The sequence below is a fragment of the Gorilla gorilla genome, chromosome 6 (assembly GCF_029281585.2).
Source record: "Gorilla gorilla gorilla isolate KB3781 chromosome 6, NHGRI_mGorGor1-v2.1_pri, whole genome shotgun sequence".
Taxonomy (NCBI): Eukaryota; Metazoa; Chordata; class Mammalia; order Primates; family Hominidae; genus Gorilla; species Gorilla gorilla.
The window spans coordinates 75293652-75305750 of record NC_073230.2 but is presented as its reverse complement, the minus strand read 5'-3'; the positions used below and the strand labels follow the sequence as shown (position 1 = coordinate 75305750).

The 12099-nt window shown below is 51.4% G+C and overlaps 1 protein-coding gene across 4 annotated transcripts in view; it reads right to left on the bottom strand.

Moving 5' to 3' along the window:
- Window positions 1-3684, bottom strand: part of CRCP (CGRP receptor component) — a 40386-nt gene extending 36702 nt beyond the window's left edge. Inside the window, exon 1 of one of the 4 annotated variants that reach the window (XM_019031418.4) lies at window positions 3138-3684. In XM_019031418.4, the coding sequence (XP_018886963.1) occupies window positions 3138-3223 (86 nt within the window). In that variant the 5' untranslated portion in view covers window positions 3224-3684. Of the gene's footprint in view, window positions 1-3081 lie in introns of all 4 variants that reach the window. The other 3 variants (XM_055347002.2, XM_055347001.2, XM_019031417.4) reach the window with 3 other exon arrangements.
- Window positions 3685-12099: the final 8415 nt, after the last annotated feature.

Genomic DNA, 12099 nt, shown 5'->3' with positions numbered 1-12099 from the left:
GACATTGCGCCACTGTACTACAGCCTGGGTGACAGAGCAAGACTCCATCTCAAAAGCGAACTGAAAAAAGAACAATAAAAAGAAGAGAACAGGACGAGGGCGAGGAGGAAAGTATATCAGACAGAGGGTACCACAACGCAATGGTCCTCAGGAAGTGCTTAGAAGGTTAGAGGAGAAGGAAATACCTGTCAGTGGAAAGTGTGTGTCTGGGAGGTTGGGAGAGTGGCAAGTGGTAAGGCTGGGGAGTAGGTGAGGTTTTACAGGGTCTTGCAGGTCCTGGTAAGAGATGGAGATTTTCTCTAAGTACAATGGAAAGTCAATGAAGGGTTTTACCCAGGAGCGACATGTCCCAATCATTACTTAAGATCACTCCAGTTGCCATGTGGAGAACAGAATGGAGGCTGGGGAAGAGTGAACACTCAAAGGCTATTGCTTAATCCAGCCCAGAGGTGATGTACTACAAAGCTAACATTGGAGATGGTGAAAAGTAACTGCATTCAAAATATATTCTAGGGTGGAAATAACAGGACCACTGATGGACTGGATTTAGGGAGTGAAGAGAGAGGGCTAGATTTTTGGTCTATGCAATTGGATAGATGATGAGAAGAAGGTTAGAAACATACCTTTGAGAACCATCAGCACATAGATGGGTTAAATGACAGAGTGTGGAGAGAAAGTGTCCCAGGACTGAGCCCTAAGATACCACTCAACACTTAGACATCAAGCAAGAGAGGAACGGGACCCAGGGAAGGACACTGAAGTAGTCCTTGATGTAGGAGGAAATATCGCAAAGGAACATACATCACAAGAAAAGGAAGTTTCTAGAGTTTCTGTATTAACCACTGCTGAGAGATCAAGAAAGTTGAGGCCAGAAAATCAACCTCTGAATTTGACAAGATGGAGGGATCAGGTTTTTTTTTTTTTTTGAGACAGTCTTGCCCTGTCACCTAGGCTGGAGTGCAGTGGCACAATTTGGTTCACTGCAACCCCTGCCTCCCGAGTTCAAGTGATTCTCCTGCCTCAGCCTCCTGAGTAACTGGGATTACAGGCGCCCACCACTACACCCAGTTAATTTTTGTATTTTTAGTAGAGAGGAGGTTTTGCCATGTTGGCCAGGCTGGTCTCAAACTCCTGACCTCAGGCGATTCGCCCACTTCGGCCTCCTAAAGTGCTGAGATTATAGGCATGAGCCACCGCGCCCCGCTGGTTCAGGTAATCTTAACAGTCATTTCCGTAGACCAGTGAGGATGAAAGCCCAACAGAATGGTTGAGAGAATGAGGGGCTAATCAGCACTTTCAAGAAGTTTTGTTGGGATGGGAAGCAGAAATGGAGTAAGAGGTGGACATGTATGTGGGGACGGAGGATTTTCTAAGATGAATTCTCTAAAGCAGGGTTGTATGCTCACAGGAAATGCTCTAGTAAAGAGGGAAAAATTAGTAATGATGGCTTGGACTAGAGTAAATTATATGAATAGTTTTTTAGGTTGCAGATGAAATCCCATTAGTGGGTTGCAAAATTAATTCAGTGGTTCAATGTTTTGTTTTGTTTTTTTTTTAAGACAGAGCCTTACACTGTCACTCTGGCAGGAGTGTAGTGGCTCGATCTCAGCTCATTGCAGCCTCCTGGGATCAAGTGATCCTCCCATCTCAGCCTCGTAAGTAGCTGAGACTACAGGCATGAACCACCACACCCAGCTAACTTCTTAATTTTTTGCAGAGACAGGGTCTCCCTATGTTGCCCAGGCTGGTCTCCACCTCCCAGGTTCAAGTGATCCTTCTGCCTAAGCTTCCCAAAGTGCTGGGATTGCTGGTGTGAGCCACCACGGTTGGCCCCATTCATCTTAATAAAAAATAGACAATATGAGAGTGTACTCCACACATTATTGTTTCATGAGCCTTTCATTTCAGTTACACAGACATATTGTGTTTAAAAAAAAAAAAAATTGGAAGGGGCCAGGTGAAGTGGCTCACGCCTGCAATCCCAGGACTTTGGGAGTACAAAGCAGGAGGATCACTTGAGCTCAGGAGCTGGAGACCAGCCTGGGCTGTAGTGAGACCCTGCATCTACAAAACTTTTAAAAAAAAATTAGCGGTGAGTGATGGCGTGGGCCTGTAGTCCCAGCTACTGAAGAGGCTGAAGCAGGATTGCTTGAGTCCAGAAAGTGAGGCTGCAGTGAACCATGATTACACCCCGCCTGGGGGACAGAGCAAGACCCTGTTTCTTAAGAAAAAACAATTAATTAAAAATGTAAAAATGTGAAATGCCATAGTACATATAACCATTAAACATGAGGCAAAAGAACATAAAGGAAACTGTATCAAATAATCAGTTCAAAGAAAACACAAGACAGTAATACCTACAAATTAATATCAACCGTATAAAGCCCACATTCAGAGTAGATGCAAAATCTTCCATTTGCACCAGGCGCAACGAGCAAGCATGGAAAAGACCACGTGGAGTTAAACTGTCAGAAAACCTTTTACCCTCGCCTTGCACACACACCCACACACCCCCTGCTGTTTCTCTGGTCCCAGTCCTGGTTCACATCCTTCCCTTCTCCACCCAAAAACCAGCCCCTTCCCTCACAGTGTTTACTGCTCCCATCAAACTCTGAGGGCAGCTCTTCCGAGGGCTCTCCAGGGGCCTACAGCTGCAAGCAGAGCTCTACCCGGCCCTGATTCGTCTCTCCTCCACCTACTTTCAGGGCGGACAGACTCAGGCCTTTATAGCCTTCTAAGTCCGGGGTCGGATACCAGACTGGGCTCCACCCCCGCACTGTGACCCAGAAACGCTGGTAAACGAATGAGAGAAGGAGGGGGCACATTGAAAGGCAGCCGGACACGGAAGTGCTCGGCCCCGCACCCCAGACACGGCGTGGAGGGGAAGCGAAGGTTCGGAAGGGCAAAGCGAGAGTCCCGTTCGTCCCCGTCACCACCCCGCGGCCCTCCCGGACAGGGCCGGCCCACTGCCCTCACTCCCGTACGAGGGTCGCCCAGTCCCCACGGCTCTCGGCTCTCAGCTCTCAGCGGTCAAACCGTTGGGCTCCTCGGCCGAAAAGGGACGCGCCCGAGAAGACTTACACTTCCATGACGTCCCGCCTCGTCGCCCCTAGCTGCCAGCAGACAAAGAACCTCACACTTCACAGCTGTCTCCGCCGCCACCAACAGCGCCAAGGTGCCAGCTCCGCGCGCCAAGGTGCTCGCCGGGATCGCCGCGCTGCATGCCGGGAGCTTGGCGGACCCGGAACCTCGCGCTGCGCGTTCCCCTTTTTCGGGGGGCAGGGTGGGGGAGTGTCCCTGCACCCTTCCACCAGGCCGATTTAAGACTGCTAAGCGTTTGCGGACAGGATTATCTCGTGTTTTCTTTTCTTTTTTTCTTTAACCTTTTTTTTTTTTTTGAGACGGAGTCTCGCTCTGTCGCCCAGGCTGGATCTCGGTTTACTGCAACCTCCGCCTCCTGGGTTCAAGCGATTCTCCTTCTGCCTCAGCCTCCCAAGTAGCTAGGACTACAGGCGCTTGCCACCAAGCCCGGCTAATTTTTTGTGTTTTTAGTAGAGACGGGGTTTCACCGTGTTAGCCAGGATGGTTTCAATCTCCTGACCTCGTGATCCGCCCGCCTCGGCCTCCCAAAGTCCTGGGATTACAGGCGTGAGGCACCGTGCCCAGCCTCTTTTTTTCTTTTTTGAGACAGTCTCGCTCTGTCACCCAGGCTGGAGTGCAGTGGCACGATCTCGGCTCACTGCAACCTCTGCCTCCCAGGTTCAAGCAATTCCCTGCCTCAGCCTCCCGAGTAGCTGGGATTACAGGCGCCCGCCATAACGCCTAGCTAATTTGTGTATTTTTTAGTAGAGACGGGGTTTCATCATCTTGGCCAGGCTAGTCTTGAACTCCTGACCTCGTGATCCACCCACTTCGGCCTCCCAAAGTGTTGGGATTACAGGCGCGAGCCACCTCGCCGGGCTCCGTCTGTTTTCGTGGTCTAGGTTTTAACAAAGTATTAATCAGCTGAAGTTGTGAGACGTGATCGGGTTAGTGGGCCTTTGCATGTTAAAATCCCACCCCCCCTCTCCCTCTCCCTCTCCCCACGGTCTCCCTCTCCCTCTCTTTCCACGGTCTCCCTCTGATGCCGAGCCGAAGCTGGACGGTACTGCTGCCATCTCAGCTCACTGCAACCTCCCTGCCTGATTCTCCTGCCGAGTGCCTGCGATTGCAGGCGCGCGCCGCCACGCCTGACTGGTTTTCGTATTTTTTTGGTGGAGACGGGGTTTTGCTGTGTCGGCCGGGCTGGTCTCCAGCTCCTAACCGCGAGTGATCTGCCAGCCTCGGCCTCCCGAGGTGCCGGGATTGTAGACGGAGTCTCTTTAACTCAGTGCTCAATGGCGCCCAGGCTGGAGTGCAGTGGCGTGATCTCGGCTCGCTACAACCACCTCCCAGCCGCCTGCCTTGGCCTCCCAAAGAGCCGAGATTGCAGCCTCTGCCCAGCCGCCCCCCCCCCCCCCGTCTGGGAAGCGAGGAGCGTCTCCGCCTGGCCGCCCATCGTCTGGGATGTGAGGAGCCCCTCTGCCTGGCTGCCCAGTCTGGAAAGTGAGGAGCGTCTCTGCCCGGCCACCATCCCATCTAGGAAGTGAGGAGCGCCTCTTCCCGGCCGCCATCACATCTGGGAAGTGAGGAGCGTCTCTGCCCGGCCGCCCATCGTCTGAGATGTAGGGAGCACCTCTGCCCTGCCGCCCCGTCCGGGATGTGAGGAGCGTCTCTGCCCGGCCGCCCTGTCTGAGAAGTGAGGAGACCCTCTGCCTGGCAACCGCCCCATCTGAGAAGTGAGCAGCCCCTCCGCCCGGCAGCCGCCCCGTCTGAGAGGTGAGGAGCCCCTCCGCCCAGCAGCCACCCCGCCTGGGAAGTGAGGAGCGTCTCCGCCCGGCAGCCACCTCCTCCGGGAGGGAGGTGGGGGGGTCAGCCCCCCGCCCGGCCAGCCGCCCCGTCCGGGAGGGAGGTGGGGGGATCAGCCCCCCGCCTGGCCAGCCGCCCTGTCCGGGAGGTGAGGGGCGCCTCTGCCCGGCCGCCCCTACTGGGAAGTGAGGAGCCCCTCTGCCCGGCCAGCCGCTCCGTCCGGGAGGGAGGTGGGGGGGGTCAGCCCCCCGCCCGGCCAGGCGCCCCGTCCGGAAGGGAGGTGGGGGGGTCGGCCCCCTGCCCGGCCAGCCGCCCCGTCCGGGAGGGAGGTGGGGGGGTCAGCCCCCCGCCCGGCCAGCCGCCCCGTCTGGGAGGGAGGTGGGGGGGTTACCCCCCCGCCTGGCCAGCCGCCCCTGTCTGGGAGGTGAGGGGCGCCTCTGCCCGGCCGCCCCTACTGGGAAGTGAGGAGCCCCTCTGCCCGGCCACCACCCCGTCTGGGAGGTGTACCCAACAGCTCATTGAGAACGGGCCATGAAGACAATGGCGGTTTTGTGGAATAGAAAGGGGAGAAAGGTGGGGAAAAGATTGGGAAATCGGATGGTTGCCGTGTCTGTGTAGAAAGAGGTAGACATGGGAGACTTCATTTTGTTCTATACTAAGAAAAATTCTTCTGCCTTGGGATCCTGTTGATCTGTGACCTTACCCCCAACCCTGTGCTCTCTGAAACATGTGCTGTATCCACTCAGGGTTGAATGGATTAAGGGCGGTGCAAGATGTGCTTTGTTAACCAGATGCTTGAAGGCAGCATGCTCGTTAAGAGTCATCACCACTCCCTAATCTCAAGTACCCAGGGACACAAACACTGCGGAAGGCCGCAAGGTCCTCTGCCTAGGAAAACCAGAGAACTTTGTTCACTTGTTTATCTGCTGACCTTCCCTCCACTATTGTCCTGTGACCCTGCCAAATCCCCCTCTGCAAGAAACACCCAAGAATGATCAATAAAAAATAAAAAATAAAAAAACAAACAAACAAACAAATAAATAAATAAATAAAATCCCACCCCTCAGAGAGTAGTGACGCTGGTGGCATCTGGGCTGCCAGAAACATTGCAGTTTATTTATTTATTTTTTAAGAGACAGGGTCTTGCTCTGTCGCCCAGGCTGGAATGCAGTGGTGCAATCAGAGCTCACTGCAGCCTTGAACTCCTGGGCTCAAGCAATCCTCCCATCCCAGCCTGCCAGAGTAGCTGGGACCACAGGTGCGCTCCGCTACACCTGGCTAATTTTTTTTTTTGAGATCAGTCTCACTCTGTTGCCCAGGCTGGAGTGCAGTGTCGCGATCTCGGCTCATTGCAAGCTCTGCCTCCTGGATTCAAGCAGTTCCCTGCCTCAGCCTCCCCAGTAGCTAGGATTATAGGTGCCTGCCATAATGCCCAGCTAATTTTTGTATTTTTTTTAGTAGAGATGGGGTTTCACCATCTTGGCCAAGCTGGTCTTGAACTCCTGACCTTGTGATCCACCCTCATCAGCCTCCCAAAGTGTTGGGATTACAGGCGTGAGCCACCGCACCCAGCCACCTGGCTAATTTTCTAAAATAAAATTCTTTATTGTCCAAAGAGTCAGCTACAAAATTTTTTAATTTTTTTGTAGAGATGGGAGTCTCACTGTGTTGCCCAGGCTGGTCTTGAACTCCTCGCCTCAAGTGATCCTCCCACCTCCACCTCCCAAAGTGCTGGGATTACAGGTGTGAACCACCGCAATAGCCTCTGTTGCCTACTTTGTAAATAATAAGGGTGTTAAATAATCCTTATAAAGTTCCTGGCACTTTATTAATTACTGTGGCAATACAACCATGACTCTCTATGAGGTACGTTGCATTATTATTGACATTTTATAATTGAAGAAACTGAGGCAGACTTGGAGAGATTATGATTTACCAAAAGTCACTCATCTAGGAAGTTGTCCAGTGGGTATTGAACCCCAGCCAATCTGAACAAATACAACAGATGCATTAACTAGAGACTGATGAGTGGATGAATAAGATGTGCTACATTTGTGCAATGGAAAACTACTTAAAAAGGAGGCTGGCCGGGCGCGGTGGCTCACGCCTGTAATCCCAGCACTTTGGGAGGCCGAGTCGGGCAGATCACGATGTCAGGAGATCGAGACCATCCTGGCTAACAGGGTGAAACCCCGTCTCTACTAAAAATACAAAAAAAATTAGCTGCGCGTGGTGGTGGGCGCCTGTAGTCCCAGCTACTAGGGAGGCTGAGGCAGGAGAATGGCGTGAACCCAGAAGGCAGAGCTTGCAGTCAGCCAAGATCGTGCCACTGCACTCCAGCCTGGAAGACAGGGCAAGACTCTGTCTCAAAAAAATAAAAATAAAAAGGAGGCCAGGCTTGATCTCAGCACTTTGGGGAGCAGAGGCAGGAGGATTTCTTGAGACAAGGAGTTCCAGAGCAGCCTGGGCAACATAGCCAGATCCCCTAACTACAAAAAGTTAGCCAGGTGTGGTGGTGAGCACCTGTAGTCCCAGCTACTGGGGAGGCTGAGGTAGGAGAATCGCTTGAGCCAGAAGGTAGAGGCTGCAGGGAACTATGATCACACCACTGCACTCCAGCCTACAGAGTGAGAAACCTTGTTGCAAAAAATATATATAGACAGATTGATAGATAAATGCTGCAAGATGGATAACCTCCCAAAACATGATGCTATTAATAAGTGAAAGAAGCCAGACACAAAATAATATATATTGCCTGGCCAGGTGGCTCACGCCTGTAATCCCAGCACTTTGGGAGGCTGAGGTGGGTGGATCATTTGAGATCAGGAGTTCAAGACCAGCCTGGCTAACATGGGGAAACCCTGTCTCTACCGAAAATACAAAAATCGCCAGGCGTGGTGGCTCATGCCTGTAATCCCAGCACTTTAGGAGACTGAGGCAGGCAGATCATGAGGTCAGGAGTTCGAGACCAGCCTAGCCAACATGGTGAAACCCCGTCTCTACTAAAAATACAAAAATTAGCTGGGTGTGGTGGCGGGCACCTGTAATCCCAGCTACTCGGGAGGCTGAGGCAGGAAAATTGCTTGAACCCAGGAGGCAGAGGTTGCAGTGAGCCGAGATCACGCCACTGCACTCCAGCCTGGGTGACAGAATGAGACTCCTTCTAGAAAAAAAAAAAAAAAAAGAATACATATTGTATGATTCACTTTATATAGAATGTCCAAGAAGAGGCCAATCTATGGATACAGACAGAAGGCTAGGTTGGGGGCAAGGATGGGAAGTGATTGCTAATAAGTAGGGAGTTTCTCTTTGGGAAACAGAAATTGTCTAAAATTATTATAGATGGTGGTGGTGGTTGCACAACCCTGTGAATATACTGAAGACACTGAGTTGTATACTTTAAATGGCATATTGTACAGCATATTAATCCTATATTAATAAAGCTGTTAAACATTTTTTACTCTGCTGAGTGTGGTGGTCCACACCTGTAATCCCAGCACTTTGGAAGATGAAGGCAGGTGGATCGCTTGAGCCCAGTTTGAGACCAGCATGGGCAACATGGTGAAACCTCATCTTTACCAAAAAAATAGAAATTAACCAGCTTGATGGCTCGTGCCTGTAATCGTAGCTACTCAGGAGGCTGAGGCAGGAGCATCGCCTGAATCTGGGAGGCGGAGGTTGCAGATCACGCCACTGCACTCCAGCCTGGGTGACAGAGCAAGACTCCATCGCAAAATAACAACAACAAAAAAGTCATAAAATGCCACCCAGACCCAGCTGGCCTAGTTAGTGTGGAGAATTCCCTGTACCTTCGCTGAGGAGATTGGGCCCCACAAAGAAATGCTAAAGATGCCCCTTGTGTTATTCACTCAACAAGTATGTAGCCATGGCCCATCGGGGGCTGATGATACAAATGTGACTAATACACACCCTCTGCACTGGCTAGCTGACAGCGTAGTTGAGGAACCAGCTCTGGACATAAATAACCACAATGCATTGTGTTTCGACGCGATGGGCAGGGGAGGGAATGACTAATGAGGTGGAGAGGCGTCCCAAAGCCACGGGCCTTTGAAGTGGGTGAGGGAAAAGCACACGAGGCCGAGGGATTGGGTATGGGCTTCAGTGAAAAACAGCAGTGCCTCTGACAGCCCCCATGATAAAATGGCTCAGGTGTGACTTAGAGTAGGGAGTTAGCTGGGTGTTCGAATGGTACCCGGTAGGCCGGGTGCGGTGGCTCATGCCTGTCATCCCATCATTTTGGGAGGCCAAGGCGGGTGGATCACTTGAGTCCAAGAGTTCAAGACCAGCCTGGCCAACATGGTGAAACCTCATCTCTACTGAAAATACAAAAATTAGCCGGGCATGGTGGCAGGCGCCTGTAATCCCAGCTACTCAGGAGACTGAGGTAGGAGAACCACTTGAGCCCGGGAAGTGGAGGTTGCAGTGAGCCGAGTAAACATTCTTTTTACTGTCTGCACCTCTGGTCCTGGATAGTCGCTGATCACCATGACAATTAAGGGTATGACCTTAAGAAGAAAAGATTATCCTGGATTTTCTATGTGGTATCAACATAATCACGTGGATCATTAAAAGCATAAAATCATTCTCACCTGATGTCAGAGCCCAAGGGAGGTGTGGCTAGGGAAGAATGATCTGAGAGATGCAATATTCCTGCCTTTGAAGATGGAGGAAGGGGCCATGAGCCAAGGAATGTAGGTAACTGTAGACGCTGGAAAAGGCAAGAAAACAGATTCTCCTCTGAAGCTTCCAGAAAGGACTGCAGCCCGGCTGGGTGCCACGGCTCACACCGGTAATCCCATCACTTTGGGAGCCCAAGGCAGGTGGATTACTTGAGGTCAGGAGTTTGACACCAGCCTAGCCAACATGGTGAAACACTGTCTCTACTAAAAATTTAAAAAATTAGCTGGGTGTGGTGGCAGGCGCCTGTAATCCCAGCAACTTGGGAGGCTGAGGTAGGAGAATTGCTTGAACCCGGGAGGGGTAGGTTGCAGTGAGCCAAGATCGTGCACTCCAGGCTGGGCAACAGAGCGAGACTCTGACTCAAAAAAAAAAAAAAAAAAAAGGACTGCAGCCCTACCAACACCTTGATTTTAACCCAGTGAGACCGATGTAGGACTTCTGTATTACTCCATTCTCACACTTCTATAAAGAAATACCTGAAGGCCGGGCACGGTGGCTCACGTCTGTAATCCCAGCACTTTGGGAGGCTGAGGCAGGCAGATCATGAGGTCAGGCGTTTAAGACCAGCCTGGCCAACACGGTGAAACCCCGTCTCTACTAAAAAATACAAAAAAAATTATCTGGGCGTGGTGGTGCACACCTGTAATCCCAGCTACTGGGGAAGCTGAGGCAGGAGAATCTCTTCACCCAGGAGGCAGAGTTTGCAGTGAGCTGAGATTGCACCACTGCACTCCAGCCTGGGCAACACAGCAAGACTCTGTCTTAAAAAAAAAAAAAAAAGGAATACCTGAGACTAAAAAAGAAAAAAGAAATACCTGAGACTAGATAATTTATAAAGAAAGGTGGTTTGGCTGGGCGTGGTGGCTCACACCTATAATCCCAGCACTTTTGGAGGCCGAGGTGGGAGGATCACGAGGTCAGGAGATCAAGACCATCCTGTCAGTGAAAACCTGTCTCTACTAAAAAATACAAAAAATTAGCCAGGCGTGGTGGTGGGCGCCTGTAGTCCCAGCTACTTGGGAGGCTGAGGCAGGAGAAAGGTGTGAACCCAGGAGGTGGAGCTTGCAGTGAGCCGAGATTCTGCCACTGTACTCCACCCTGGGCGACAGAGCAAGACTCCGTCTCAAAAAAAAAAAGAAAAGGTGGTTTAATCAGCTTACAGTTCCACAGGCTCTAGAGGAAGAAAGGCAGCATCTTCTTCTGGGGAGGACTCAGGGATCTTCTACTCATGACGAAGGTGAAGGGGAGCAGGACCAAGAGACGAGGGGAGGAGCTACACACTTATTATTATTACTTTATTTCTTTATTTTATTTTTGAGACGGAGTCTCGCTCTGTCACCCAGGCTGGAGTGCAAGAGTGCAGTGGCATGATCTTGGCTTATCACAACTTCCGCCTCCCGGTTTCAAGCAATTGTCCTGCCTCAGCCTCCTGAATATCTGGGATTTCAGGTGCCTGCCACCCTGCCCAGCTAATTTTTGTATTTTTAATAGAGATGGGGGTTTCACTGTGTTGTTCAGGCGGGTCACGAACTCCTGACCTTGTGATCTGCCTGCCTTGGCCTCACAAAGTGCTGGGATTACAGGCGTGAGCCACCACGCCCAGCCCATGTCTGCAAATTCTCTGACACCCCTCATGGAGTGGAGTCTAACTCCTCCCCACCTTGAACATGGTCTAGCCTTCCTGACTTACTTCCTTTTCTTTTGAGACAGGATCTCACTGTGTATCCCAGGCTGGAGTGCAGTGGCGCAATCACGGCTCACTGCAGCCTTGACCTCCTGGGCTCTGGCGATCCTCCCACCTTAGCCTCCTGAGTAGCTGGGACCATAGGTGCTCACCACCACACCCAGCTGATTTTTTTTTTTTTTTTTTTGAGATGGAGTAGCACTCTTGTTGCCCAGGCTGGAGGGCAATGGCACGGTCTGAACTCCCTGCAACCTCTGCCTCCCCGGTTCAAGCAATTCTCCTGTCTCAGGGTCCCAAGTAGCTGGAATTACAGGTGCCTGCCACCACGCCCACCTAATTTTTGTATTTTTTTGTAGAGATGATGTTTCACCATGTTGGCCAGGCTTGTCTCAAACTCCTGACCTCAGGCGACCCGCCCACCTCGGCCTTCCAAAGTGCTGGGATTACAGGTGTGAGTCACTGCTCTCAGTAGATTTTTGTATTTTTTTGTAAAGATGGAGTTTCACCACCGTTGCCCAGGCTGGTTTCGAACTCCTAGGCTCAAATGATTCTCCCATTTCAGGCTCCCAAACTGCTGGGATTATATGTGAGAGTTACTGTGCCTGGCCAACTTACTTCTTCTAATTCTTTTTTTTTTTTTTTGAGACAGAGCCTCCCTCTGTTTTCCAGGCTGGAGTGCAATGGCGTGATCTTGGCTCACTGCAGCCTCTGCCTCCCGGGTTCAAGCGATTCTCCTACCTCAGCCTCCCGAGTAGCTAGGATTGCAGGCATGTGCCACCACACCCAGCTAATTTTTGTATTTTTAGTAGAGATGAGGTTTCACCATG